The 27,870-nt window shown below is 43.5% G+C and overlaps 2 protein-coding genes across 6 annotated transcripts; one reads left to right on the forward strand and one right to left on the reverse strand.

Annotated features, from left to right (window-relative positions):
• Positions 1 to 1,776: 1,776 nt before the first annotated feature.
• LOC121734719 (regulator of G-protein signaling 19) lies at positions 1,777 to 26,627 on the reverse strand. 3 transcript variants are annotated; one of them, XM_042125318.1, is made up of 6 exons: positions 10,728 to 10,784; positions 10,064 to 10,255; positions 4,371 to 4,459; positions 3,957 to 3,965; positions 3,499 to 3,650; positions 1,777 to 2,661 (listed from the first exon to the last, which is right to left on the reverse strand). In XM_042125318.1, exons 3-6 carry the CDS (start codon positions 4,457 to 4,459, stop codon positions 2,261 to 2,263), a joined length of 651 nt encoding a protein of 216 aa, XP_041981252.1. In that variant the 5' UTR covers positions 10,064 to 10,255; positions 10,728 to 10,784; the 3' UTR covers positions 1,777 to 2,260. The 3 variants fall into 3 exon arrangements, with proteins under 3 accessions (XP_041981252.1, XP_041981253.1, XP_041981254.1); XM_042125319.1 differs by having other exon boundaries at positions 10,064 to 10,247; positions 10,728 to 10,767; XM_042125320.1 differs by lacking the exons at positions 10,064 to 10,255; positions 10,728 to 10,784 and adding an exon at positions 26,608 to 26,627.
• LOC121734718 (protein charlatan) lies at positions 10,508 to 27,323 on the forward strand. Of its 3 annotated transcripts, none has more exons than XM_042125317.1 (6): positions 10,508 to 10,589; positions 21,168 to 21,447; positions 22,434 to 22,799; positions 23,038 to 23,709; positions 26,527 to 26,765; positions 26,839 to 27,323. In XM_042125317.1, the coding sequence occupies exons 2-6, from the start codon at positions 21,187 to 21,189 to the stop codon at positions 27,194 to 27,196; spliced, it is 1,896 nt and encodes a 631-aa protein (XP_041981251.1). In that variant the 5' UTR covers positions 10,508 to 10,589; positions 21,168 to 21,186; the 3' UTR covers positions 27,197 to 27,323. The 3 variants fall into 3 exon arrangements, with proteins under 3 accessions (XP_041981251.1, XP_041981249.1, XP_041981250.1); XM_042125315.1 differs by lacking the exon at positions 10,508 to 10,589 and adding an exon at positions 10,957 to 11,069; XM_042125316.1 differs by lacking the exon at positions 10,508 to 10,589 and adding an exon at positions 20,941 to 20,967.
• Positions 27,324 to 27,870: the final 547 nt, after the last annotated feature.

Consider the following 27,870-nt stretch of genomic DNA (forward strand, 5'->3'; position numbering starts at 1 on the left):
GTCTGTCTCCGGCTATAACTCAAGAACGATAATAGCTAGAGAGTTGAAATTTTCACAGATTATGTATTTCTATTGCTGCTATAACAATAAATACGAAAAACAAAAGAAATTAAATACTTTTAAGGGGGCTCTCATACAACAAACTTGATTTTGTTGTATGATTATATCAGTCTTATAAGTATTCAATAGTTTTAAACAGCACCTTCGGAACCAGGGTATACTTCAGTGCAAATTCCTATTTTTTGGTAGTGTATGCTTGAAGTCCTTCTGAAAAAATTCAAATCACGCTATGTTTCCATATAAATTTCAAGGAGTCCCCTCGATTTCTCATGGATTACATCATCAGATCACCACTTTTATGAACATGATATCTAATTTGGACCATATCTTATGCAACAACAGAATAATTTTGAAAATCGGTCCACAAATGGCGGAGTAAAATACATAGGTAAAACATAAAAAATATCCTCCTCCTTTTTGGAAGTCGGTTAAAAGTAGCCTAAGTTACTCCTTGTTACATCAGCTATCTGCCAATAAAAGTCCCGTTTAAATCGGTCCAGCCATTTCGGAGATTAGCGGGAACAAACAGACAGACATACAGACAGACAAAAATTCTAAAAATTGTTATTTTGGTGTATGTACCGTCTAAATATTCATATGCATGTAGTAAAAAACAGTTATTTCAATATTACAAACAGAACCTCCAATTTTATTTATATGTATAGATGTATAGATTATTTTTTGTAATTTTCCATCTTTTTAGTAAAAAGATGGCCCCGTGCGAGTTTCTTACGCCGGTTCTTCTCGCCGGGTTAGTTCCTGAACCGGTGGTAGGCACCAGTGTAGTCCCGATCCCGACGTTCAGAGAATATTTGAAAAAAAAATCTGAAAAAAAAAAATGAGTTTGAAGTTGAATCAAAATTATACGAGGGGTTTGTAGTTGTCCGAAGATATTAGTAGGAACTCCCACCCACATTGGTTTTCAGTAGATAACACCCGAGTAAGAGATTAGAGATGTCATTTTATTTTTGGCTCTGAACTAAACGAAGGTTCTAGAGAGTTGCAGGTGACAGGAGAAAAGGAAAATCAGAGACAAGAGGCGGGAACATATTATGGTGGCAACCAAAATCCAGAGACAACTTATTTTTTTTTCTTGACTCTAAAATGGTGCTATGACGTGGTAACAAATAGAAGTGTACTACTTACGGCCGTTCCCAATATTTAATCTATCTCTGGTTTTACCCTACTAGAGATAGGAATATCTCACAATTGACATTAGAGACATATATTTTATGTCAATTGTGAGCTATTCCTATCTGTAGTAGGGCAAAACCAGAGATAGATCAAATATTGGGAACGGCCGTTAGTGTAAAAAGGTACCTGTAGTTAATATCTTCGGGCAAACCCCTCGTATAATTTTGATTGAACTTCACGTAAGGTAAGTTCTTTTAATCAATAATTATGTTTAAGAGCATTAACTCATGTTGTCTAACACTTTTACTTGGGTAGTAGGTAGTAACAATTATAATAGCAAGTTGCTTTTTAATTTTTACACCTGAATGTCTTCACATAAGCTGCTGTAGGTATGTGTCTATTTGCATACTGAACTAGTAACTTCTTCAAATAAAATTAATTAGCTTGACATAATTTGCAGCTGCAGTTAAATGAGTCAAGATTCAACGATACTCAGTACCCACCGCTGTGACGGGGGCCGAGGCTCACCGCTCAGGTCCCGCCGCTTGGAAAGGATCAAGAGGAGGGAAAAAAAACACGGCGAGAGTTTCAGAAAGTATGTTGTTTACATCGTCATCGATAACAAATGTTTCGTAAAATAATTTCAAGTTATTTCCTTATGAAGTAAGTAGTTTAGAGTTTCATTACGCAGGAGAGTCTCGACTTAGAGATACACAGAGAAACGTCTCTCGCGAGCGGCGAGCGTCACATACCCTAACGAAGTTAACACAAATTTACATTCACAATTTATTCGTTGACTCTCGGGCAAACTTAATTGGTCCACCTTTATTGCTTCTAACTAGAGACGAGACGCGGAGGCGCGTCGGGGGAGTTGTGCATGGGCGGGCGGGGGACAGAGGGGCGGGGCCGGGGGAGGGGCGCAGGCGGCGGTGGACCAGCGAAGTTGCCGCAGCGGCGGCCGCGCGCGCCTCACCTACTGTTACACTTAACCTAGCTATATACAAAATTAGTACCCGTTTGTTATAGTTAACGTTCGCCGAACGAGTCTGTATTTACACGGGGGGCGTCACTTGCCGTCGGCGGCGGGGGTCACGACGGGGGGCGCGGGCGGCGCAGGGGCGGAGGGCGAGCCGGCGGAGAGGCGCGCCAGGGTCTTGTAGAGCGGCGAGTTGACGAAGCGCGGGTAGGAGTCGCGGCCCATGAGCGTGTAGATCTGCAGCTGCGCCTCGTCGAAGGTGTGCGGCGTGGGCTCCACCATGTTGCGGTTGACGGTCTCTCGCACGCGCGAGTCCAGCGACACCTCCTTGGGCGACAGGATGGAGATGTAGTCCTCGTAGATGAAACGCGCCTTCTCCTCCACGGCGTCGGGGTCCGTCTCGCGCTTGAGCTCCTCGCACGCCAGCCAGAACATGATGTTCTCCTCCGAGTACTCGCCGCGCAGGAAGTCCCGGAACACCTTGCGCCCCGCTGCAACACACACACACACATACACGAGTCACCACAATACACAATACCGCGATCCTGCCGGCTGCCGCTGATGTCACGGTCGCAGCAGGAGGATCGAGGTAGTCGCCAGGCTAGACTAGGTGGGCAGGCACCGTACATTTTACCCTGTCTCCTATATTTCCTAAATTTATCCCGCGAACTTAAGTACTTATTCGAATTTCGAGGGTAGGCAATAGGTATGTAGTAGCTTTGGAGCCTTTCCGATTATAATCAAATCCTTACTCTTTAGCATATTATTGGACAGCATATTACAATACAGAGTAAATTGTTCTACAGATACTGAAAAACTGTAAACTTGTGTGCTTTTTGTTTGGGCCCTTTTCCTGCCAAGCGTATAATGTTATCTCCTACGCGCCCAGGGAAGGGCCCTCCGCCTTACGTGTGTAGATTTTGTAGGAGCGACAGTCTTTTAAGTTGTATCGTAATTTGTACTCGTATTTTGTAAAACAATAAATCAACAGTACGTAACTCTCGGAAGGCGTGTCGTGCGCAGCGCCCAGCGGATTCGATTAGGCGCGTCGCGCGGTGAATGCCTCGCGAGGCTGCTCGGTCTGTGTGGACCCGCCTATTGACACCTAGCGAGATGGGGGCCACCCACGGAGCTAGTATTAGCTCTGTGGGGCCACCAGTATAAACTTGCCTCCTGTGAAATTGTTTTACAGAAAAGAATCGGATAAGGTACTCTATGACACTCGATCGTGTCGATTCTAATTCTCGAGCGGCTGTCGTATGTAATCGTGTGTAGTGTATGCGTGTGCGGTGTGTGAACGTGATGGTGTGCGGCGAGTGGCGACGGACCGGCGCTGCGCATGAGGCGGTCGAAGGACTGCCCCCAGCTCTGCACCTCCTCGAGGCTGGGCGGGGCGTCGCCGTCCAGCAGCAGCGGCTCGTGCGGGCCGGCCGTGCGCGGCTTCTTGCCCGGCCCCCCCTCTGCGCCGCGCGCCGCTAACCTGCAACATTACCCCCACGCTCATTATGAGTACGTCCGTACGTCACATCGGGGAGGAGGTCCGCCTCTCGACCCCTCCGGTCGTCTCTAGGCGCTCGACATCCGTGCCGATGATATTTAAGGTATGTTTATTAAATTAAATCAGTGTACCGACGCGACGCGACGAGGCGTCGGGCGAGTACGCCGTCGCCTTGCGTCAGCCCGCGAGGTGCTACTCCGCCGTGCTGGCGTGTGGCGGGTGCCGGCGGGCCGCGGGGGTGGGAGACTCGGTCGGGGGAGAGGCGGCGCCGGACCGCTTGCCACTTACCATTTAGCCCTGAAAACGACAAACGCCGGGTCAGTCTGAGGTATTCCATGCTAATAAATTGTACCTATCTATGGTAAATATTGTAAATATTGTAATAATTTGTCAAGATAATTTTACTCTTACCATGACAATTAAGTATATATATTATTTTACAAATTAATAATTTTACCTCGCTTTTAACTTCTAATATGTTTATATGAAAAATGTACTAATATCATGATTTTGCCCATGCAAATGTTTAAAACGGAACTGTATACTCTTATTATCGCTGCGACCTTAGCAGTAAACTCTATAATATTATTATAAAGAGCCCTGCTTTGTTACACCCTTAACGTGTAACTTAAATGAGAATAATATCTCAACTCCTCTACAAGTTATCGTCGTCTGAATAGAATATAAAATGCTTGGACTGACCAGGAGCAGGAGCAGCAGCAGCACCAGCACAGGCAGCACGGCTTGGCGGCGGGCCGGCAGCCGCGCGCCAGCGCTGCCAGGCTGCACATCTGTAACACGCGCCCACCAGGTCAGCCCGTCACCATGACTCACCACACCACACTCGCTACTTATTATGTACACACCATACCACTAATATGTATTCATGGCGGGTAGATTCGACACAGAACGATATCTTTTTAACAACCTAGAAACTCCACCCAGCTTGAGTGACCCCTCTCCACCAAGCCAATGTCACAACATGTAAAGGCAAAGGGTGGAGCAGCATAAAATCTAAGGAAATCGGAAAATGTCGGATCTACTGGCCGCCACACCGACTGGGACCTCACCGTTCAAAACATTAATATTATTATTATGCAATTTATAAAACAATAAATGTATATATTTATTTATTATATGTATAACATATTATACTCTATTCTATTAAATATACATATACACATATAAAAAAAAAAAAGGTGTCCATGGCGTGATGGACCACAATTAATTAAAATTCATAATATTATTTCAATTATCCTTGGTGCGAAAAATCTAAATAATAAAATAACAAAAAAAGGATATGGACGAACAGTCTATAGACGGCCCCAATTTTATAATAAAAAAAAAATGTATTCTGTGACTATACTACGTTCCGATTAATTTTATTCCAATTTTCTGAATACATAGAACATATTGTTAAGTAAAACAGTGACATGAATATAAAAAATTGACGGAGGACCATCTAGCGGAAGCCTTTGTACATAAAGTATGTAGCTCGCCATATTTTGTAGCGTACTGCGTAGGTAATGAACGAATAAAATATAATATATCCACGCCGGGACCCCGCGGCGGGCCAAACTCCGACGAATTATTATTTATTAAAAATTAACAGAAGTTAACAGAGCGAGCGCGGCGGCTCCGTGTCCGGAGCCCGGAGGTCGGCGGAGGCCGGCTCCGTATCAGCTGTAAGTTGGTATATGAGCCGCCCAATAGTATTATCAGCTGTAAGTTGGTATATAAGCCAAAAACTGACACTCTACTTAAATAAAGCGACACCTAATTCATAATATGCTGGTCGAGTTGAATGGTAAAAGTTTGAGTGACGTACGTATCCATTACTCATTAAATGATTATGTGTAATGATTATATATTTTTTTAATTTTGGATTCATTGCTATTAAAAGCTTAATAGCAATGAATCCAAAATTAAAAAATTTATATTTATTTAACTTGCTCTATATGTATATATGTAACTTTTTTCAAAGACCCCCAAACACTCCCCCATGAAAGACCCTCTACAACTTGGCCCCAACAGAATTCCCGATTCACAACCAGGGAAGAAGGAGTGTGAGGGATCCCCCATTCCCTGGTCATGAATCAGGAATTCGGGAATTCTGTTGGGGAAAAGTTGTAGATCTCTTCGTCCTGATTAAAATGAGCCCTCACTCGGGGGGCCCAGGACTAAAGACGGCCGAGCTATGAGCCGAGGGGTTTTCTTCCAGGGGGGGAGTTTCACGAGAGTGATGTTGGTGAAGTCTTGAAAGTTTGCTTGCCCAAAGGTACTTGTGCCTTAGCCGGGGGGATCCCTCGCTGGGTATGTCTCTTTTGTGTCGGGCCTTGATCACCCGTCGCCCTTATAATATTATCAACAAAAAACCAGCCACGTGAGTCTTTGTAAAATATTAAGAACTAAGCCTTTTTTTAATATGCAATCAGCAACCAAGTCGCATGATTCTACAAGTGCCTAATTAAAAAAGAAAATCGAGAGACCATTTAGTTTGGATCTAAGGTACCTTTGCCCAAAGGTACTTGTGCCTTAGCCGGGGGGATCCCTCGCTGGGTCTTTGAAAAAAAAGTTATATACATACAGAGCAAGTCAAATAAAATCTTTTAAAAATAATGTGTAATGGTACAGTAGGTACTCATTTACATTAAAAATTGTGATTTGTAATGTACACTTTTAAAATACACATTAAATTAATAAATGAGTAATGTAAAGATGCTACTTTTCTCATTACAAAAAAAATGTAATGAGAATTTATTTTTATGCCATTAAAAAAAAGTAATGAGTAATGGGAACTCACACTATTACTCAATACTAAAAGTAATGAGTAGTGGAAATTTCACATTACTCATTACTAAAATTAATGAGTCATGGACACTGACTTCATTACTCAATACTAAAAGTAATGAGTAATGGAAATGTCTCATTACTCATTACTAAAATAATGAGTAATGAGACGTCAATGCATTAACTAAAGTAATGCATTATTTGCAACGCTGATATCAGGTAGGTACTTACTGCCGAAGCTTACAACAAGATATATTAAATATATCTTGTGAACATAATATCCTAAATTTTAGGATATTATGTTCACCTAGATACAAAAAATATTAAGTTTTAAATCTAAATTATATATAAGCAATATATGTAGTATATAAGCAACAATATAAACTAAAAAATAATGAATATATATTTCGTTCTATTACTACATAACCGAAAGAAAAATAATACAGATTTTCTTCAAAATTTGAAAGTTCATGAGGCCTCAGTTTATATAATTTAAGCAAATTTTATAAGTTAAAATCATTGTTTCTATGACTAATTAGATGTTAGACATCCAAATCGGGTGCACAGAACTCATGCGCAAAAATTCAGTTGACTTGATAAATCCAAAGAGAGGTTCTGTTTGGATTGTATGTACTTATCCCACACTAAGATAGTTTTTCCAAAAGAAACCATTCTGTTTTTGTTTAATTTTTGTTAAAAATAGTCGTAATTTTTAACATATTTATGTTTGTACGCATAGAATAAATTACAAAATATACTATTGTAAATTAAATTTAGTTAAAATAACAATCAGTTTTAAAGAGTACACAATTTTAATAAAAACGGATTTTTTTCAGAATTGTCATCGTGTGGGTTGGACTTGTTATGCATAAATAGGTCCAATTGACTTAGTTAGAGTCTGCCTTTCGTTCGATACCCCAGCTGCTACTAGTAAAATAAATAAACTACTTTCTTAGGACCTAAGTACTCATCAGCGAGAAGTTTGGTGAAAAATTATACGAAGGAATTCAAATTGTATAAATATTTCTCACACATTTCTTACCCGATAATTATAACACGAAGATATTTTTAACATAAGATATTTTTAACACTTAATTCAAATTCAACGTATCTACTTACTCGAGTTGTTCGTTTTCAGCATTCATTAAAAAGTAAACGACCTCATTACCGCGTCACGCGTGTGTTATGTAATCGTGCTCAGCTAAGCGTGGATTTTGATGTAAGTATTTCCATGTAAATAAAACGTTCGCGTCCCTAACATGACCTACGAGAACGCCGCCGCAATCGCCTCGTCTTTGTTATTCGGTTTTGCACATGGTTTGCAGGGTTTTTTTTTATTTAATTTTTAAAATTTAATAAGCGATTTAATATTTTAAGCATAATGTTACAACAAGTGTTCAGTATAATCTACACAGGACACAGGCTGGAAAAACATAATATTGTTAAAATTGGCGAAGAAGTTCACGTTGTCGTTGTCCGACATGAAGGCGTCTCCCACGGAACCGTGCTTAGCCCAACGCTGTACCCAATTTATACACCCTGATTAACCACGTAATATTTGATATAGTTAGTAACAAATCCGTCCATGGCATCTGCAAGACTTCAAAAAATCCTCTGCAGCTGTCTGATGTCTACGAGATGTTTTTCGTTTAAATTGTGTCTTGTTTTTTAGACTGTGAGTGTAGTTATTTTTTTTTATTCAAAAGGATAATTCGAGCTCATATGAAGCAAAACATTCCACTAATTCATTGCAACTTCACTCACTACTCACTAGTCACTGACATCACAATAATCCTTCATGCCCCATAAGGACACCGCTGACCGCGAAAACAATAGAATACAATAACATTTCCAAGAATCCCCGATCGAAGGATTGTTAGGATTGATGATAATGAAAATTTAATTTTCTAAATCGTGTTTCTTTTTTAAATGAATTTCGCACAATCCCGATTTGATTCTCATAATATTTTCACACAGCTTTTCCGCTAAGGATCCTCGGGAAGGCAGCTCGGGGTGCTCCGTGCTAGAGCCACATGCCACATACCTTAGCCTACACGTCTAGTGTTTGAAACATACAGGTGGTGCGGTAGTGAGGGCGGGATCGCGAAGTGATAACCAATTATTATGATAAGAGCTATGTAGGTAGTTAGGTACCGTATAAGGTACCTAATCGCTCAAAGTACTAATATACTAGGATGGGTGGATGTAGCAGAGATTAGGCGGTGGAACTTCAGGAGAAGAGTATAATTAGGTACTCTGGAGATGGAGAGGGGAGGGGGGAGGCGATCGTAGGAGAGGGTGACTAATAATGTACCTAACTATAATAATAATAAGTAATTGTTATCGGACTTATCTGACGCTTTCCTCGATATTGTCAAATGTCAATAAAGTGAAATTGTTACAAGTTACTGTAGACAGCTGTAGCCTGTAGAGGAGCTTTTTTGAAACATAGCATGAAACACTCGAAGTGACCATTTTATTATAATAATTAAAAAGGAGGGCGCTAAGTCTGAAAACTCGGTACCTTCCTACCGGGGCGTGTACAATTTGACAATAATTATGTTTGTTTGTCTTTAAGCATTATCTCTTCGCTTCTTCCGTTAACATTCTTAAGCAATTACCTTCTTGGGAAGAACAGAGATTTTGGTAGGGTTCTGTAATCAACAAAACTTGGTTGACTACTGAACCCTAAAACGGAACCCTAACAAGCTGATTTTTTGTACTTATATTGATAGGTTAGTAGTTATATTATAATTTAAGAGTGACATTGTCCTATAAATAGAACAATCCATATTTTAGGACCATCGAGTCAAAGTATCTATCTCTGTTAGCTACCAATTTCGAGATTTTTCGAAAATAAAAATGTTGTTCGTCTTATCAAAATGAAGCTACAAAAAATTTGCTTGTTAGTAATAAAAAAAAATCTAGGGCTCCTGTACTTTATAGTAAAAGCTTATGCTTTTCGTGACAGAAAGCTCCTTTGCGCCGGAAAGTTCAAAACAAAAAATTTTCATTAAACACTTTGAGACTGTAGTGGTGGGTAATGGGTTGCAACTTGCACCAGAGGCGTAGTTAAGGTTAAGGTTATCGTCAAATATGGCGTCCATTATGGACTTTTACTAGGGATTTGACAGTAATTTGACATTTTGCTATGGTTAAAGTTAACTGTTAAAGTTATAGTTAAAGTAAGTTGGTGCAACCCACCCTAAGTACGATTAAAAGTATAACTAACGTTAAGGTACTAGAGTAAATTATTGTAAAATCGATAATTTTCTATGGGATTCCCATTGTAGTAACGAGAGTTCCTTCCGTAATTTTTTTCCTTATAATCGACCTAACATCATACAACAGTCACGTATCGCACCGCAGTTATGAAAACATCCTAATTGACACAACATACATAGAGGTGGCCACGTTCACACCTGAAAGAGCTCGCACTTCGGATGTCGTGACGGATGTCGAGAGTCCACATATGGACTATCGACATCCGTCACGGTCGCGGGGTCGCGGGCTGCGGCCACACTTCCACCACCTCCGCTCGGAGCTGATGCGCCAGGCGGCGGCATGTACCTACTCCCGAGTCCCGACCGACCGCGGGTACGCACCTACAGCTGGCGGGCGGCGATGCGGGCCGTCGCGCGACGCTCAGGCCGACGGCGGGGCTCCCATCCCGCCGCCGGCGCACTCTCACTCACTGGCACGGGTCCGGTCCCGGGCGAGTGGCCGCCGGGGCCCACTGGTCGGCCTCGGGGGCCCGCGAACTTCACAGCGCACTCCCCGGAGGTAGATCTGTAATCCTTCATCGATACTCAGCGCCGCAGTTCGAGCGCGGGCCACGGCGCAGGCGCCCCCCGCCCGCGCCTCCCGCGCGTTCTCGTCGATAGCGCGGGAGGGGGGCCTCCCGCCGCCGCCGCGCCTCGGCCAGCGACCGCGCTCCGGCCGCACGACGCGGACTCCGGCCGGCGCGGCGAGCCGCTCGGGACTCGGGTAAACTAAACATCGCTATCGACTATCGTCGAACGCGAGGAGCTCGCCCGCCCGCGCCGGCCTCGCGCGCCGTTCGCGGCCGGGGCGCGGTGGACGCGACGGCCGGCGTCGGACTCCGAAATAAACGCGTTTGGAGGGTAGTGGGTGAGGGTCGCGCGATTATTTATAGCGCGGCCGAGGCGGGCGGCGGCGCGGGCGGCCGGTCGATACGGGCGCGGTCGGCGCGGGACCGGACCGCGTCGACCGGCCGGCAGGGCGGGGCGAGGGGGCGGGGAGGCTCACCTGCCCGCGAGGCGGCCGACGCTGCCGGTGCGGCGGCGGGCGGCTCGCCGGCGCGGGCGCGGCATGCGGCGTGCGCGGCGGAGCAGCACGGGACGCGCCGCGGCCGGGACGCGACTGACGGCGCCGCGGCCGCGCCCGCCCGCCCCCGCCCGCCACCGCCCGCCCGCGCACGCGCGCACTCCGCCTGACCCAGTGACGGCGCGGCTCCGACCCAGATCGCGCGGCCCGCGCGCGCCCTTCCCGGTCGATGAACCTGTGCGGCGCACGCTGCGTAATTCGCGATTCATTCATGGACGCCGCGCGCGGGTGCGGGCGGGCGGCGAGGCGCGGGCGGGGGCTCAGGTGGAAAACACAATAAACATAAGAATATTATAATTTATTCAACTATCAGCTAGCAGCACGCGCGCCGCGGAAGGTTCGCGGGGCGCGATTTGTCGTATCCTTAGCAGACTGCGTTTCGGCGGAGGTTAGCGGGAAGATAATAAATCGTTGTATAAACAAGGATTTATTGAGGATAACCTCAAACATAATATTATTATAATTTATTCTTATATCGCATCATTGGAAATGATCACAATATCATTGCTCGTTTACGATGGGGAATGTGGGGGTTTGGCTAATGAAACCAATCCGGCTCGAAGGACCATATTATGTGGGGGGTTTGGCTAATGAAAGCAAATGTGTTCCCGAGCATATTATGATTAATTGTCCCACATAAGATTGATCTATAAAGGTGCTAGGTAGCACACGCGGTGCTTACTGATTATGAACGCATACTGACGGTAAAATGCATAGTGAAGTGAAAAATGCCACGGTGTGATTTATGACACCGTACAGGGAGCGTCGTTTCGTTGCATCGGAATACACACATTCTTCATTTTCTTTACAATATTTTATTTAATCCCAAATCTCCTGCTTACCTCAAACAAAATTTTACCTTTCTTGGACACAAACCTCCTACACTTCGCTCAGCGAATAAACTAACTCTTGCCTTCCCTTCTCACAACACTAACTTTTATTGTGTTAGTTTTTAAGTAAGTATATATAAAATAATATATATGTTAGTTTTTAAGGTATTTGTTATATAGTTATATCATATATGTATGGTAGATTTAAGGTATTTGTTATATGGACCTCTGATGCCCGAATTAAATGATTTGAATTTGAATTTTATGACTCTTCCTTCACCGTCTCTGCTATCCGTCTGTGGAATGCTCTACCCGAAAGCATAAAAAATTCCAAATCTATTAATACTTTCAAGAAAAGACACAACATTACTATTAGATCTATCTGCAAACCCTTAAAACTCTGATTTCTTTTATTTCCTACTTCGTATCATAATATATTATGTTCGTTTATTATCTATGTTTATTAATAGAAACTGTATCTATTATATTTATTGTGTATAATAAGTATTTATTTATCTTATTTATTATTATATATTGTACTTATCTCATTTTGTCATTCTGTTATTCTTATTTGTTTTGTTAATTTAAGTAATTAAGTTTACGGTTGCCTGGAAGAAACTGCTTACAGCAGTAAGGACGCCATTTCAAACTGTTTTTTTTCCTCTTTCTTTGTATCCATTGTCAACTGATTTGTTTCACTAATGGCTTGAATAAAGAGTTTATTTATTTATTATTATGTTACCATTAGAATGCAGTGTTAACGTGCACACTGCACATTACCTAGGTAATCTGCAGATTCCATAGACTTAATATATATGGCAGATTCCCTGATACCATCCGTTAAAATGTGATGTTTTTTCTATAAAAAAGCTTATATTATATTTGTATTAACCTAGTCAGTTTGCATTCTCTTCATTGGTAAAACTTTTTATATATTGTCAACCAAAGACTTCTGACTGTTGTTGTTTTGATTGTTTTTTTTCTAGTTGTCAATACGATCTGTTATCTTATAATATCTGAAGAAAAGATTGAAAGTCTTGGTTTAGATATTTATTTTCCACAATAATACTCAGAGCTCTTTCTCGTTACAAAACCATATTCTTGTGTATGACACACAAGAATATGGTTTTGTAACGAGAAAGAGCTCTTGCAATATGTCAATAATACATTAAACACTCCCCCACCATGAATGTATAAGTTAAAATATTATAGCATTCATCACTATTGTATTGCTTTCCCTTCATTGATACAGCATGTTCCTAGCAAGGTGTCTCAAAAATAACAATGTTACAAGATGCTGTAAGTTATAAAAACTAAACATCACTCAAATAAAAAAAATTCAAGCTTTTGGAAACAAACTAAGCTCTTAAACCCTAAACCATCTGTTCCATCGATTGTGGAAGGTTTAAGTGAACCCTCGTTGATAGCAGAAATGTCCAAAGATCATTTTAAAGTAGAATCACCTATAGTGCAGCCTGTAATAGTTCTAACAGCTCTAAAAATTGTAATGTACATTGTGTGCGCAGAAAATCCGTTGTGATTAAGGCAGAGGAGATAAGACATATTTTAAAGAATATGACAAAAGGTAAATCGCCGGGGCACGACCATTGAAGTATTGAACACCTTCAATGTGCTGGTCCTCACCTGCCTCGAGTTCTAGCTATGTTCTTCTCTCTCTGCTTGAATCATGGATACTTACCTGACAGCTTGCTCAAGACTGTAGTTGTACCGGTAGTCAAAAATAAAACAGGAGATACTGGTACTAAAACTAATTATAGACCAATATCCCTGGCAACTACTGTGGCAAAGATATTGGACAGGTTGCTTGACCAGCACTTGAGGGCCCACATTAGTCTTAATGATGCCCAATTTGGTTTTAGGCCGGGTCTGTCTACTGAGGCAGCTATCCTGTGCCTCAAGCATACTGTTCAGTATTATACGACCAGGAATACTCCAGTTTATGCTCTCTTTCTCGATCTGTCCAAGGCCTTTGATTTGGTCCAATACGACAAGCTCTGGAGAAAATTCCGTGAAGATACGAATCTGCCATATGCATTTATCTCAATCTTGAAGTATTGGTATGCTAATCAGAGGAATTACGTGAAGTGGGCAGGAGCGCATTCTGACATGTTCCGATTGGAATGCGGGGTGAGTCAGGGGGGGTAAGCTCTCCAACGCGTTTCAATCTGTACATAAATGGGTTAATTGATGAGCTCAGCAGTGCTGGTGTCGGATGCTCTATTGACGGTACCTTTGTCAACAATATTAGTTACGCAGATGACATGGTCCTGCTGTGCCCATCAATAAGCGCTCTTAAGAAGCTCGTTGGCATCTGTGAGCGTTTCGCTATGGCCCATGGCCTCAGGTATAATACTACCAAAAGTGAGTTGCTGGTTTTTAAGGCTGGTAACAAGAGCTATAAGGTCCCACCTGTGACACTCAATGGTGCCGCGGTTGCACAGGTTAAAAGCTTTAAATATCTGGGGCACTGGGTCGGCGAAACGCTCAAAGATGATGAGGATATGGAACGGGAGCGCAGGGCTCTATGTATTAGAGCTAATATTATGTTGTCCCGTAGGTTCGTCCGATGTTCCAGACGAGTGAAAATAACTCTTTTTAAAGCATACTGTCACTCTCTGTACACGGGCAGCCTGTGGGTCAATTATAGTCAAACTACATATAGAGCCTTGCGCACTCAGTATAATAATGCCTTCAGGGCGCTGCTGGGGCTGCCCCGACACTGCAGTGCTTCAGGGAAGCTAGCTTCAGCTGAAGTGGATAGCTTCTTAGCTATCATAAGGAAATGTGTGGCATCCCTGATACATCGGGTTCGGGGCAGCGCCAACAGCCTCCTGAGAACAATTGCGGAGAGACTGGAAGTGGACAGTGCTATGATGCAGTACTGGACTCGCGTCCACCTAGTTAAGGACACTAATATCACGTATAATAGTTATATTATACGTGATATTGTGCTTGTCCCATAATATATTATTATAATTCGCAATGCTGTACTCTTACTAACATAGTTTTTAAGTAAAATGTTTACTAACACTATATGGTCCACAGACCGAAATAAAAACGTTTTATTTATTTTATTTATTTATAAACAGTATCGTTATTTTCAGGTACAGTAAATTAATATAACAATTATAACAATCTCTAAATATATCTAGCTAATATAAAATTGATCAAAATAAAACAAAATAAACTAACATAATATTGTTAGTTTATATATATATATATATATATATATATATATATATATATATATATATATATATATATATATATTGGTGCGAAAAATCTAAATAATAAAATAACAAAAAAAGGATATGGACGAACAGTCCATAGACGGCCACAATTTTATAATAAAAAAAACATAATATTGTTCTTCTCTAATTTATTTAACTTTAGTTTGCCTTTTAACACAATATGCTACCAACATCTTAATTCCTAGTACAACTTTCTATCTCTAAATTTCCCCCATTTATGTAAGAATTGCTCGCCAACTATTTTATTTCTTATAATATTACATTTTAAACCTCTCTGAGCGCAGTCCCTCACAACTGAAATCCGACCAGATATGATCCACCCTAGCTGCGTGTTTTGGGCAGTCAAAGTATTTGACGGATTACGCTTAATACCTTGTTTCAGTATATATCCGTAAACATCGGCGCCTAATAACAAATCTACATTACCCGATTTCTCCCAGCTTGGGTCAGCAGAGTTTGTGGGAAGGGTGGGTGATACATTATCAACAACATAGGCTTGGATATTGCAGCTAAATGAACAAGTAGTGGATTGTAGATTTAATTCGACCCTATGTTTTATTGCTGTGTCCCCTCCCACGCCTGATATCATACCTTCTGCGGCTGACTTACGAAGTCTTAAAAACTGAACAGCCCTTTCATAATAAAGGAGGCTTGTGAGCCTTGATCGAGAAGGGCTCTGACACAAGCAGACACCTTCTTTGTCTTTACGTTGACTACAGCAGTAGGTAACAAAACGTGTCCATGTGAACTAAATGAATCACGCACCAACCTCTTAGATGGGTTGTCGACTGAGATTTTTCTGCAATCTTTCTGAACCACTTGGGACGGCACTTCATTAGGCAAAACTTGACGACTTTCCCATCGCTTCTGTGGATGCAACAGCGTATGGTGTCGACGGTGACACCACTGGCAACCCTTAAAATCTTTACACCTAGCAACTCTGTGACCTGACCCAAAACTATTATAGCATAACTTGTTATCTATACTAATATTATAAAGAGATAAACTTTGTTTGTTTGTTTGTTTGTTTCATTGTAATGAATAAGCTCAAAAACTACTGGACCGATTTTAAAAATTCTTTCAACATTCGAAAGCTACATTATTTACGAGTAACATAGGCTACTTTTTATTTTTTAGAATATAGGGTTCCGTAAGATATTTCAGTTTTTCGGAAACAACCAAAAATTTACTTATTTTGCGTACGCTGCCTAAACTATAAAAGATAGAACTATACAATGTTCTAAGTAAATGTAGATCTTATAAATATTGTTACGGTACATGGTATACGGACACGTGGTGCCATCTGGCGACAAACCAGCGAAACTCACCGAGGGAGCACAGGCAACATAAATCCCCTACTCAATACTAGATGGCATGAAGTGTGCAAGTACATAATCGAACCTTCTAGAAACCTTTCAATGTTTGTTTACGTGTTTACCGTTTATTTGTTTGCGTGTTTACGTGTTTTAATTTAGACCTTATGACTGAGTCCATAAGGTCTAAATTAAATTTGCCAAAAAATTCAACTTACTGCACTTATCGTAAGGACGGCAGTTTTATTGTGGTACATGCTCGAGCCTCCTAGAAAGTTCCCACGGTTGTTTACTTGTTTACGTGAATCGGGAACTTTCTGGAATTCGTCTCGCCATATAAAAAGCCGCAGGCAGGCCCGGCGAGTCAGTTGGATCTGAGCGATCTTCGAGGCGACAACAAGTGATCAATAGTGAGTGAACCAGTGAAACCTGCGACTTGGCGACCTGACGACCTAGGACAGTGATAGTGCTCAGTGATTGGACCTAGTGATTAGTGTTTGGACTTAGTGCTAAGTGTTGTGACCTAGTGTTTAGTGCAGTGTTAATAAAGTCTTCAAGAGAGTCACCAGGTCTTTCTCTCCAAATCCTCGAACCCTAGCACGTAACAATATCTACAAAAATGTCCGCGACACAATATACCTTTCTATGTCAAGTGAGGCACAAAAACATTTTTTTATTTAAAAATCTTGATTTTTTTTTTGGACTACATTTAAACGCACTTATTTTACTCATGCTAATAATCCTTATCAAAATAAATAATTTCATCACTAATTACAGTTTATGTAGATTATATTTGCTCTTTGAATGATTAAAATTGGACGTTTGGTTTAGAAGTTATGGCGAAATTAAAATATTGCGATTTACGCCCGTTTCGAAGTGGGCGCTACCAATGCCACAGAATAGATAATAGTACAAGTACCAATGCAGGGGTGCGAATTGTACACATTGAAAAGGTCTACAGAAAACTCCGCGATGGTATATTTTCTTTTATGAAATAAGGGGGCAAACGAGTAAACGGGTCACCTGATGGAAAGCAACTTCTATCGCCCATGGACACTCGCAGCATCAGAAGAGCTGCAGGTGCGTTACCGGTCTTTTAAGAGGGAATAGGGTAATAGGGGAGGGCAGGGATGGGAAGGGAAGGGAAGGGAATAGGGGAGGGTAGGGAAGGGAATAGGGTAGGGGATTGGGCCTCCGGTAAACTCACTCGGCGAAACACAGCGTAAGCGCTGTTTCACGCCGGTTTTCTGTGAGAATGTGGTATTTCCCCGGTCAAGCCGGCCCATTCGTGCCGAAGCATGGCTCTCCCACGAAGCTATTATGGATATATCCCACAATGACATATTTTTTTGTCATTTACTTTTAACTTCAAATAATGGCTAATTTTCGAAGCGATTTTAACCAATACGGCAATAATCCTTATTCAATTAAATACTTTAAATACATTATTGATTATGGCCCTTTACAGCATAATTATTACGATTTTAATTTTAAATGAATATTTTCGAAGATATTACAGATTTAAAAATTGCGGGACGTAAGTAGCTTTTGCGGCAGTACCGACCAATGCGGGCCACGGCCCACGGGTAGTAATGAATATAAATTATTTAAAATCAAACTACTGAATCGATTTTAATCATTTTTTCAGTGACTTAGGCCATAATTTATTTTATACCCGTGCGAAGCCGGGGCGGGTCGCTAGTCACGTATAAAATCTAACCTAGTACTAAAATCTAACTTACAAAATGCCGGACACGTCTTAATCGTATAATTTTCTTTACAAAATGAGCACACTACAGCGGCAACATGGAAGACGTGAGTCTTCTCTTTATATACTTTTTCTCTTTCTGATTTATCAATTTTTCTCTCTCTCAACTCTAAATGCTCTAATGTCCTAAATCTTGCTTCCATAAATGTGAAAAGGTCCTCCAAACTGGGAAATACTGCAAATTATCGCTGACCTTCTGCTCCCACAGCTTTTTGGACTCGCGGTCAAACTTCTCAGTGACAAGGTAAACTATGAATAAGTCCCATGTAGATACGTCGAAATCTAAATTTGATAGTGCACTCAAGCACTCGCTGGTGGTGTCGAGTAATTGCCTAATGCGTTTGCTACTTTCAAATCTTAATTTTTCTTGGTCTATCAATCGTGTCAATATAATATTCGCTAGGTAACGTTTGTTCCTGTATCTTTTTTTCATCATATCCCAACTCTTCTCGTAATTCGCCTCAGTTATGGGTAGGTACATGTCGCAACAGTTGCTCAGGTTCTTCTGTAACGTAACTCTTAAGGTAATATAACTTTTGAACGTTCTCTAATTCCGAATTTTTGTGTATGAGCAACTCAAATAACTCCGAAAATGTTTTCCATTCAGTATATTTCCCAGAGAAAACAGGAATGTTTATATTAGGTATCGGGACAGGCTTTGATGAGTCCTCTTTTAACCGTTTAATGTTGCTATCAGAGGATATAGCGGCGATCGACATATTTTCAAGTATTTCGTCTAAATCTTCCTTATACTCATAATATTTCTCCTTTACTTCATCGTATATATTATTAAGTAAGTAATCATTATCCTCCGTCAACTCTGCCATTGCTACTAATTTGTAATAGTTGCTTTGAAATCTTGCCCATTCTACCTCTAAGTTTGAAAGCCTTGTCTTAACATAGGAGCTACTTATTCTTGCCTTGGGCGACTTATAGTTAGTGTAATCCTTATCGATTTGGATTTGAATACTTTTTTGTATCCGAATAATGCCTTCCATATTCACTGCTGGTTTATTCTAATATTTTCTTTGATAAAAATCCTCCGAAAATAAAATTATAATCACTTATTTTTTCTTGTTGACCCGTTGTCTTGTCAAGGGCAACTATTCAAAATTTTCTCGATTTATTTCTCGCAATCATATTATCATTCTTACAGTTATTTTGGTATTTTAAGACCAACATTTTTTTTTACTTTTGTATGGGGAAACTCGTGATGCTCGGGCCCTCGTCCTTGTCCATACAAAAGTGAAAAAAAGTTGTCGTCTTTCAGCGCTGCTACTTTCACAGTGAACTCTGTGTCACTGTGAAAGTAGCAGCGCTGAAAGACGAATTTTTTTTTTCACTTTTGTATGGGCAAGGACCCGAGCGCGGTCACGAGTTTCCCCATATAAAAGTGAAAAAAATCTTTGTCTTTCAGCGCTGCTACCTTCACAGAGAACTCTCTACAAGAAACACGTACACACCCTAAAGTATTATCACTTATTTTTGTTACACCCTGTATAGGGAGTTTCGGGGGCGATAAATCGATCTAGCTAGGAATAATTTTGAGAAAACGTCATTTTATTCGTGTTTTATCAAATATCGAGCAAAGCTCGATCAAATAGCTAGTATTATTTTATTAGTGGAGTTACATTTTTTAACTTAAAATTTAATAATTTATTCCTTTTGTAGTGTGTGTTATATTTCTCGGTAATTGCATATTGTAAATTCAGCGATATTTGTAACGCGGCGAGTTAACTCCTGCGAGAGTTAGTCGTCTGCCCATCGCCTACCTAACTTGTGCGAATAAAGTGATTCAGCTCATCCAGTATTTAATTTGAAGACCCCAGCCTTTGTACACTAAACTTTGTTTATGTCCAATAAATTATTATATTAAATAATTCTCTACTAAGTAAATTACCTATGTGTTATTGTTATTCAAACAAGAACTTGTTTTATGTAATTTAATGAGAATAGAATATTATAATCAGGTAGTTTTCACTCTGCAGAATACCTTGTTAAACTGCAGTTTAACTGGTTTACCTACGCAATGTGCGTAAACGGTAACATAATTAATTTATAATAGGTATTATAACAGACACGTACAAATCCTAAAGGACATTATATTATAAGTTTGTTTGGTTACACCCTGTGCAGACTGACGAAAGACGCAAGACGCAGGTGTGTAAGGGTGTCGGCGATGTGCCCGGCGAGCGGCGCGGGCTGCACTGCACCGTGCCGCGTGCACCTCCCCGCGCGCCGTGCCGAGTGCGGCGTGACGGTGACAGACGCGGGCTCGGGGCCGCGAGCGATGCCTCATATTTAATTAGCGGGGAGTGGAGGCGGCGGACGGGGCGGCGGGTGGCGGCCCCTGCACCCTGGCCTGATCCCTACGGAGCCGAGGGAAGCGGCTCCCCGTTTCCCTTGGTTCTTTGTTCGGAAGTCGTTTTCGGAAAATCTATGGGATCCGGTCGTGATACCTTAATATAATATTATTTTATAAGAAAAGGTATTCAATCTAGGAGCTGTATAAATAATATGTAACACCACAGTGTAATACGGTTCTCAACGAAACCTAATCATGCTGCTTTAAAAAAATTAAAAACAAACAAAAAAATAATGATACTTAGGTAAAAAATGTAGAGTTTACGATAACCGTTTTTCAACGAAGAATTTCCCTTTTCCACAATCGGTTCCAGTTTAAAAAAAACTACTAGTTTTTTTTAAACTGTATAAGTGTAGAGTGATCAAGGCGAATTTTTGTCGTATCACAATGGACAGGACAGGCCTCATCAGTATTGAAAGTAAATCGCTAGCGAGATAGCTCGCGCGGGCGGGGCGGGGCGGGGGCGGGCGGCGATCGATAGCGGGGCGATCGATGCGGGCGGGGCCGGCGCGCGCGGGCCGGGGGCGGCGCGGGGGCGGCGGCGGCCCCCGATCGATCGCCGCCCGCCGGGCGCTAGTAGGCGAGCACCCGCCACGCGGACCGCAGCGGCCCAGGTACGCCCGCCTGCACCCAGCCGGGGGGGCGCCGCCCCGGCCTCCCGGCTCCGGCGCCGCTCCCGGCCGGGCGCGGACGCCCTCGCACTTATTTATTTCGATAACCACCCGGATGAATTCCGTCGGCCGTCCCCCACCCGCTCCCCCTCACCCCCCCGCCCCCCCGACCCCGCCGGTACTGACGAGTTGGCGGTCCGCAGGTTCACCGGGCTCCAAGCGATGGAGAGCAGCGGCGTCGGCGCCGTGGCCTCACTGACGATGGACTGCGAGGACATGTTCAAGGAGATCACCAAGAAGCTGTACGGCGAAGAGACGAGCGTGGGTGTGGGCGGTGCCGTGGGCGTGGGCGGCGTGGTGGGCGTGGAGTTCCCCGCGGCCGAGCGCGAGCTGCACGACGACGAGCGGCCCGAGGAGCACATCACGGCGTGGGGGCTCGCCGCGCTCATGCAGAACGGCTTCCCCCCGCCCGGAATCCTGCAGGTGCGCACCCCCAGCCTCCTCCCGCCTCGCCCCGCCTCCCGCCGGCCCGCGCGCGGGCGCATGGGCCGGCGCGACGCAGGCTACGGCTGGCGCGGGAGTTTCTTATTTTTTTTTTGTAGATCTATCGATCTATCCTACTTAAATTTGAAAAAAAATATAAAAAGAACCCCGACACTCGCAAGTCACCTTTAATAGAAAAAAAACTAATTATTAAAATCGCTTCATTCGTTCGGGAGCTATGATGCCGGAGACAAACATATAGACAGACACGTCAAACTTATAACACGAGGGGTGTTTTTGCGTCGGGGGTGAAATACACGTTTTTTAAAGTAAACAAAAAAAATAAACTTAATATACGGTAATACGGATATCAGTATAAATGTACATAAATATGCGTAAGTGTACGAACGTATGTAAATAAAAATATACGTAGGTAAGTGTACGAGCGGCAAGTGCCGTTCGTCTGTAAACAGCTTAATTGACACTTTATTTTACGCGATAATAAAAATTTGTATCAAATAGAAAAAAAAATAATTTCGAAATAAAATAAAAAAATCTGACCTAACCAAACTCCTGACAGTAATTAAAGACGTTAGTGGATCATGTGGGTAACTAATAATTAAAAAAAAACCGGCCAAGTGCGAGTTGGACTCGGCCATGAAGGGTTCCGCAGCGGCAATAAGGTTTATTTTTATAAAATTAAAAGGTTTTTGATTAATTTCTATATTTCAGTTGATTTAATGAAAGTTAAATTAAGGTCTAGGTGGCAGCACTTGTCAATAATTTTTCGAATAAGAAATATCAGTAGCCAAGATCCCTGCAAAAAATGATAAAATAACATAAATTAGGCAGAACTTTCAATGCAATGTCACAAGTCCTGTAGACTGTAGAGTATAGGGTACAAGTAACTGAACGGCGACGGTAGTCGGCAGTCGGCACACGTTGGTGACGTGTTCGGTGTACGTATGTAGCGTGTGCTTCCGCAGGCCAACTTCACGCCGCGCACGGACCCTACGGCCGAGGACCGCTGGACGGCGGCGGAGGAGCCGCTGGCGTGGGCGCACTCGCGCGTGGCCGCCTACAACCCCGCCCAGCGGCTGTTCAAGTGCACGGACTGCGAGTGCGTCGGCTTCCTGGCGCGCGTGGCCGAGCACTGGCTGGGCACGCACTCGCAGGCGCGCGCCTTCCAGTGCCCGCTCGCCGGCTGCGGCTTCGCCAGCGGCTGGGCGCGCGCCGTGCGCCAGCACCTCGCCCGCGACCACCACTCCGACCCCGCCGCCGCCGACCACCTGCTGCGCGACAACCCTGCGCTCGAAGACCTCACCAGATACCTCCAGCGCCTCAAGAACAAGGTGGGAGCGACGCTTTGCCGTCGGCCGCATCCTCGGCTCACGTTTTCGTTTGCATAATTCTTTCGATAATTGAATCAGCATTTTTAAGTGAACATAATGTTTCTACAAATCATTTGAGAAAACTCGTAATCGGCTTCAAATTATAACTCCATCCGACAAGTCTATTTTAAACGAGCAGCGAGTCCTTTTTAATTCACAGCAAGTTCCTTACGAATAAACTATCATTGTAAACGACAAGGTGGAGACGGCGCGCACGGAGAGGCGCGCGGGCGGCGCGGGGGCCGGCGCTGCGGCGGGGGCGGAGGCGCCGGCGGGGGCGGGGGCGGAGGGGGCGGCGGAGGCGGGCAAGCGCTACGTGTGCGGCGCGTGCCCGTACGCCACCGACCGCCGCGACCTGTTCACGCGCCACGAGAACATCCACCGCGACGAGAAGCCCTTCCACTGCTACCTCTGCCAGAAGCAGTTCAACCGGGCCGACCACGTCAAGAAACACTTCCTGCGCATGCACCGCGACCAGCCCTACGACCTGAATCGAATCCGGCGCGCCGGCGGCGGCGTCGGCGGCGGCATCGGCGGCGGCGCCGGTATCGGGGGCGGCGCCGGTATCGGGGGCGGCACGGGCGGCGGGAAGCCCGTAGTGACCGGCGCTCCCGTGTACTGCGGGAGCACCGCCGTCGGCGTGAGCGTTGCGGTCAACCCAAGCGTCGGCGTAGGCGTCAACCCCGTGGGCGGGGGCGTGGGGGGAGTGAGCGGGAGCGTGGGCGTGGTGAAGGCGGTGGAGGGCGCGGGGGTGGCGCTGGGAGCGGACTGCCGCGCCGTGCCGGTCAAGCTCGAGCGCGCGCCGCTCAGCAAGGCGGAAACGGCGGGCCCCGCGCATAAGAGCGCCGCGCCCGGCCCCGTGCGCCGCAAGGTCAGTTGCTCGCTTCGTTTACAACACCAAAACGATAGTAATAATAGTATAAGTTGTAGCTCGCACGTCGATTCCAATATCGAAGGACACCTATATTACATAATTGGGATGTTGACTAGGTCAAAGATTAGTAGATTTTTAAAATAAAATATAGATATAACGCCTCTAATCCACCAACGCTGCGCACTGCGAAATATCTTATGTGGTGTATTGATAAATAAAGATAGGCACGCCCACTGGGAGTGGGGATGATATTTAAGGAATGGTCGCCCGACATCCTCTTCTTCATAATTCACCAGCCGCGAGCCGGAGTCGTACTAGTGCTTAGTAATACTTACAGTATTCTGTGTTTAATTTACCCGTCCTGCAAGAGTGCACAAATTCTACATCTGCGAAACATAGGAACAGAGCGAGATGCAATATAACGCATTGTCGTGTGCGGTGTGGCGGATGAGACAGTAAATCGGTTCGCCGCTGTTTCGCGGTTCGCAGCGTCGCGTCGGTGGACTAGAGGCGTCGGTAAACGTATTTGTAAAATTTCAGCTTGACAAGTGTGTATTTTTTTTTGTTATGACTATGAGCCTTCAAAGTTGAATAGTCAAGTCGTTTTTTACCGACTTCCAAAAAGGAGGAAGTTAGACGTTCGGCTGTATGTCTTTTTTTTTTTTTTTTTAAATGAAATAAGGGGGCAAACGAGCAAACGGGTCACCTGATGGAAAGCAACTTCCGTCGCCCATGGACACTCGCAGCATCAGAAGAGCTGCAAGTGCGTTGCCGACCTTTTAAGAGGAAATAGGGTAATAGGGGAGGGTAGGGAAGGGAAGGGAAGGGAATAATTGAGGGTAGGGAAGGGAATAGGGTAGGGGTTAGGGGATTGGGCCTCCGGTAAACTCATTCACTCGGCGAAACACAGCGCAAGCGCTGTTTCACGCCGGTTTTCTGTGAGAACGTGGTATTTATCCGGTCGAGCCGGCCCATTCGTGCCGAAGCATGGCTCTCCCACGTATAATTTTTTTTGTTTTATTTACACATACAATTTTTTTGTATGTTCAACGATAACTCAGCCGTTTGTGATCCGATTTTCAAAATTATTTTTGTGTTGTATAGGGTTTAACTTGAATTTGGTACCATGTTCACAAAAGTGGTGATCTGATGATGGGATCCTGGAGGAATCGCGGGGAGTCCTTGAAATTTGTATCGACACATATAGTGGTTTCAATTTTTTCTGCAACATTCGAGGTAAATGCTACCAAAAAGTAAGATTTCGCACCAGGTTATACCCTGGATCCGAAGGTACCCAACAGAACTTTTGAATCCTTATATATACAGGTTCGGGGATTTCGGCGTTGTTTAAACAACTGAAAGCATAAGCCAACACATATATTTATTTAATCATCATCATCAAAATCATAATTATGCCATGGGTCATCACATTATGACCCAATTATTGATGCTTTTCGTGATATTTTGCATCGAAACAGATGTTTTAGATGATTATTTCGCTGTTTGTGGACCTATTTTCAAAATTCTTGTGTTGTTGTATAGGATATAATCTTGATTTTGTATAATTATTACGAAAGTGGTGAGCTGATGATGGGATCTATGAGCAATCGAGGGAAATCCTTGAAATTTATCAAAAGACTTATAGTGGTTAAAATGTTGTTTCTAGTAACTTAAACATATGTTACGAATAAGAGAAAGTTCATACGAAGGTGTCTCTTGGTCCAAAGGCACTGAACAGAAGATTTTTGCTGCAATTTAAAAACTTTAAAGATAAAAGTTTTTAAATTGCAGCATCGCTTAGATAACTGCAAGCATTTACCACAATTTCGCTTACAGTAACATAATGTGAATAGTTAACATTCGTAGTGGTTATTTACGCATAAAGCCTTATCTTGTAGATAACTAAAAAGCCGGTTCTTCTCGGCGGGGTAGTTCCCGAACCGGTGGTAGGCAACGTAGTTTCTTCGTTCGACTTTCAAAAAGTGTATCATGATACCCATTTTGTATAAATAGATATTTTATTTATTTATTTTATTTTAGTGAAATTATTATTTTTAACAAAAAATTAAAACCGACTTCCAAGGTAAAAACAATAATAAGTAATATGAACTAAAAAGTATTAAATAACTCTTACTCTATAATAGTGCCATTTTCAGAACTCGTCTAAATCTCAACTATTTCTGTACATACTACAGTCTTCATTACTTTGAAGTCGGTACGAAACCGAAGTCACCACATGTTTCCCTATAAATTTTGAGGAGTTCCCTCGATTACTTATATGGATCCTTTATCAGATCACCACTTTTGTGAATATAATACCAAATAAGGATGATACCTCATATACCAAAAGAAAAATTTTGAAAATCGGTTAACAAACGGCGGAGTAATCGTTTCATAAAATCCGTTCAGTAGTTTTTGCGTGCAAGTTTTACCCGGCTACACCTAAAAACTAGGTGTAGCCGGGTAAAACTAGGTGTAGCCGCACTTCGGCTATTAGCCGTAACATATATAGTTATATACCATACGAAATATACTAATTTACCTACTTATATTTTTAGGCGTCTGCCTGGGATTAATTTTATTTAAGTATTTACCGTTTATTACAGGCAACATGGATCATAATTATAATCATGGGCGTATATAAGGGGGGAGGGGGGCTTGGGGTCCGGACCCCCCCCCCCCCCCCCATTACTATCCATCTTACTTGTCCAATCGACAATATAACAATATAATATTATTATGTACCCATCGATTTTCATCGGCGAGGTACATGTATGTATGTCGTGTACGGTAATGAGGTGTGTGTGTGTGCAGGGCGAGCGGCGGTACGCGTGCTGCTACTGCGCGTGGTCGGGCGTGGACAACTGGTGCCTGAAGCGGCACCTCAACACGCACCTCAAGCCGTTCGCGTGCGCGCTGTGCGAGTACAAGGCGGCGCGCGCGGAGCGGCTCGCCACGCACGTGCACAAGGTGCACAACAAGAAGGCCTGCGCCAAGTGCCCCTTCCTCGCCGACGACCACCACCAGCTGGCGCTCCACCTGCGCGACGCCCAGTCAGTATTCCCTCCCCTCCCCCTCCCCGAACCGGCGAGCCGTGCAACGCTAACCGGTGCGTCTGTTCCGCAGCCACATCGAGAGCCGCAACCTGAAGGTGCCGACGGGCGTGGGGCGCGGCGGCGGCGGGTTCGCGGTAGCGGGCGGCGCGGCGCCGACGGCGGCGAGCGGCGCGGGGGGCGGCGGCGGCGCGCGGCGGCGCGAGGGGCGCGCGGCGGGCGCGGCGCGGCTGTTCGGCTACCTGGAGGCGTCGGACGGCTCCGGGGACGAGTACGAGGCGCCGCTGACCGAGTTCGGGGCGGGCTACGGGGGGCCGACGGCGCCGGGTGGGGCGGCGGCGGGAGCGGGGGGCGCGGCGGCGCGCGACAAGGAGAACGCCGCGCCACAGCCGCTGCACCACGCGCTGCATGACCACTGCCTGCGCTACTAGTCGCCACTCGCCGCCCGCACCTCGCCCGCTGATATACATAGTGATACATTTAGATATTATAATAACGATAATTGTTTATATTGAGCTAATTGAGAATGTTAATGTTATTGTAATAAAGATTCTTTAGGTGTACTGTTTTATTCGTTCGTTTTAGCCTCAGAATAGGTTTTAGCCCTACATTAGACGTGTCTTTGAGGGCCGCGGCTGACTCCTTTGCCGAGTCATTTCTGATGATTTTTATTTTTTTTATTTTATTTTATTGGGAAAACTTACAGCAGATAACAATGTGGGTAATGATACATATTAGATAGCGACATGCCAATAACAAGTTTTCGCTAATAAGTAATAAGTTAAAGCTAAAATTTGTCTTCTACACATCAAATTCTGACGAGACACATTACATATTAATTATTATATAACTTAAAAGTTAACCTAAAAGTTTTAAGTGTAAAATATTATTAACTAAGTACTATAAATTTTATCAAGCCACAAGAAATGGTCAATCTATTAAAAATTGTAAAATAAAAAAACTGTACTCACACAATATTATAATAAATATACTCACAGCAGATGGTACAATCCTCTAGTATTTCGTTAATAAATCAATAAACATAATACAGGCAGTGTGCTTAATTTAGTTTAGTTAAAATACTTATCAGTCATGAGTTTTTTAA

The sequence above is a fragment of the Aricia agestis genome, chromosome 16 (genome assembly GCF_905147365.1).
Source record: "Aricia agestis chromosome 16, ilAriAges1.1, whole genome shotgun sequence".
Lineage (NCBI taxonomy): Eukaryota > Metazoa > Arthropoda > Insecta > Lepidoptera > Lycaenidae > Aricia > Aricia agestis.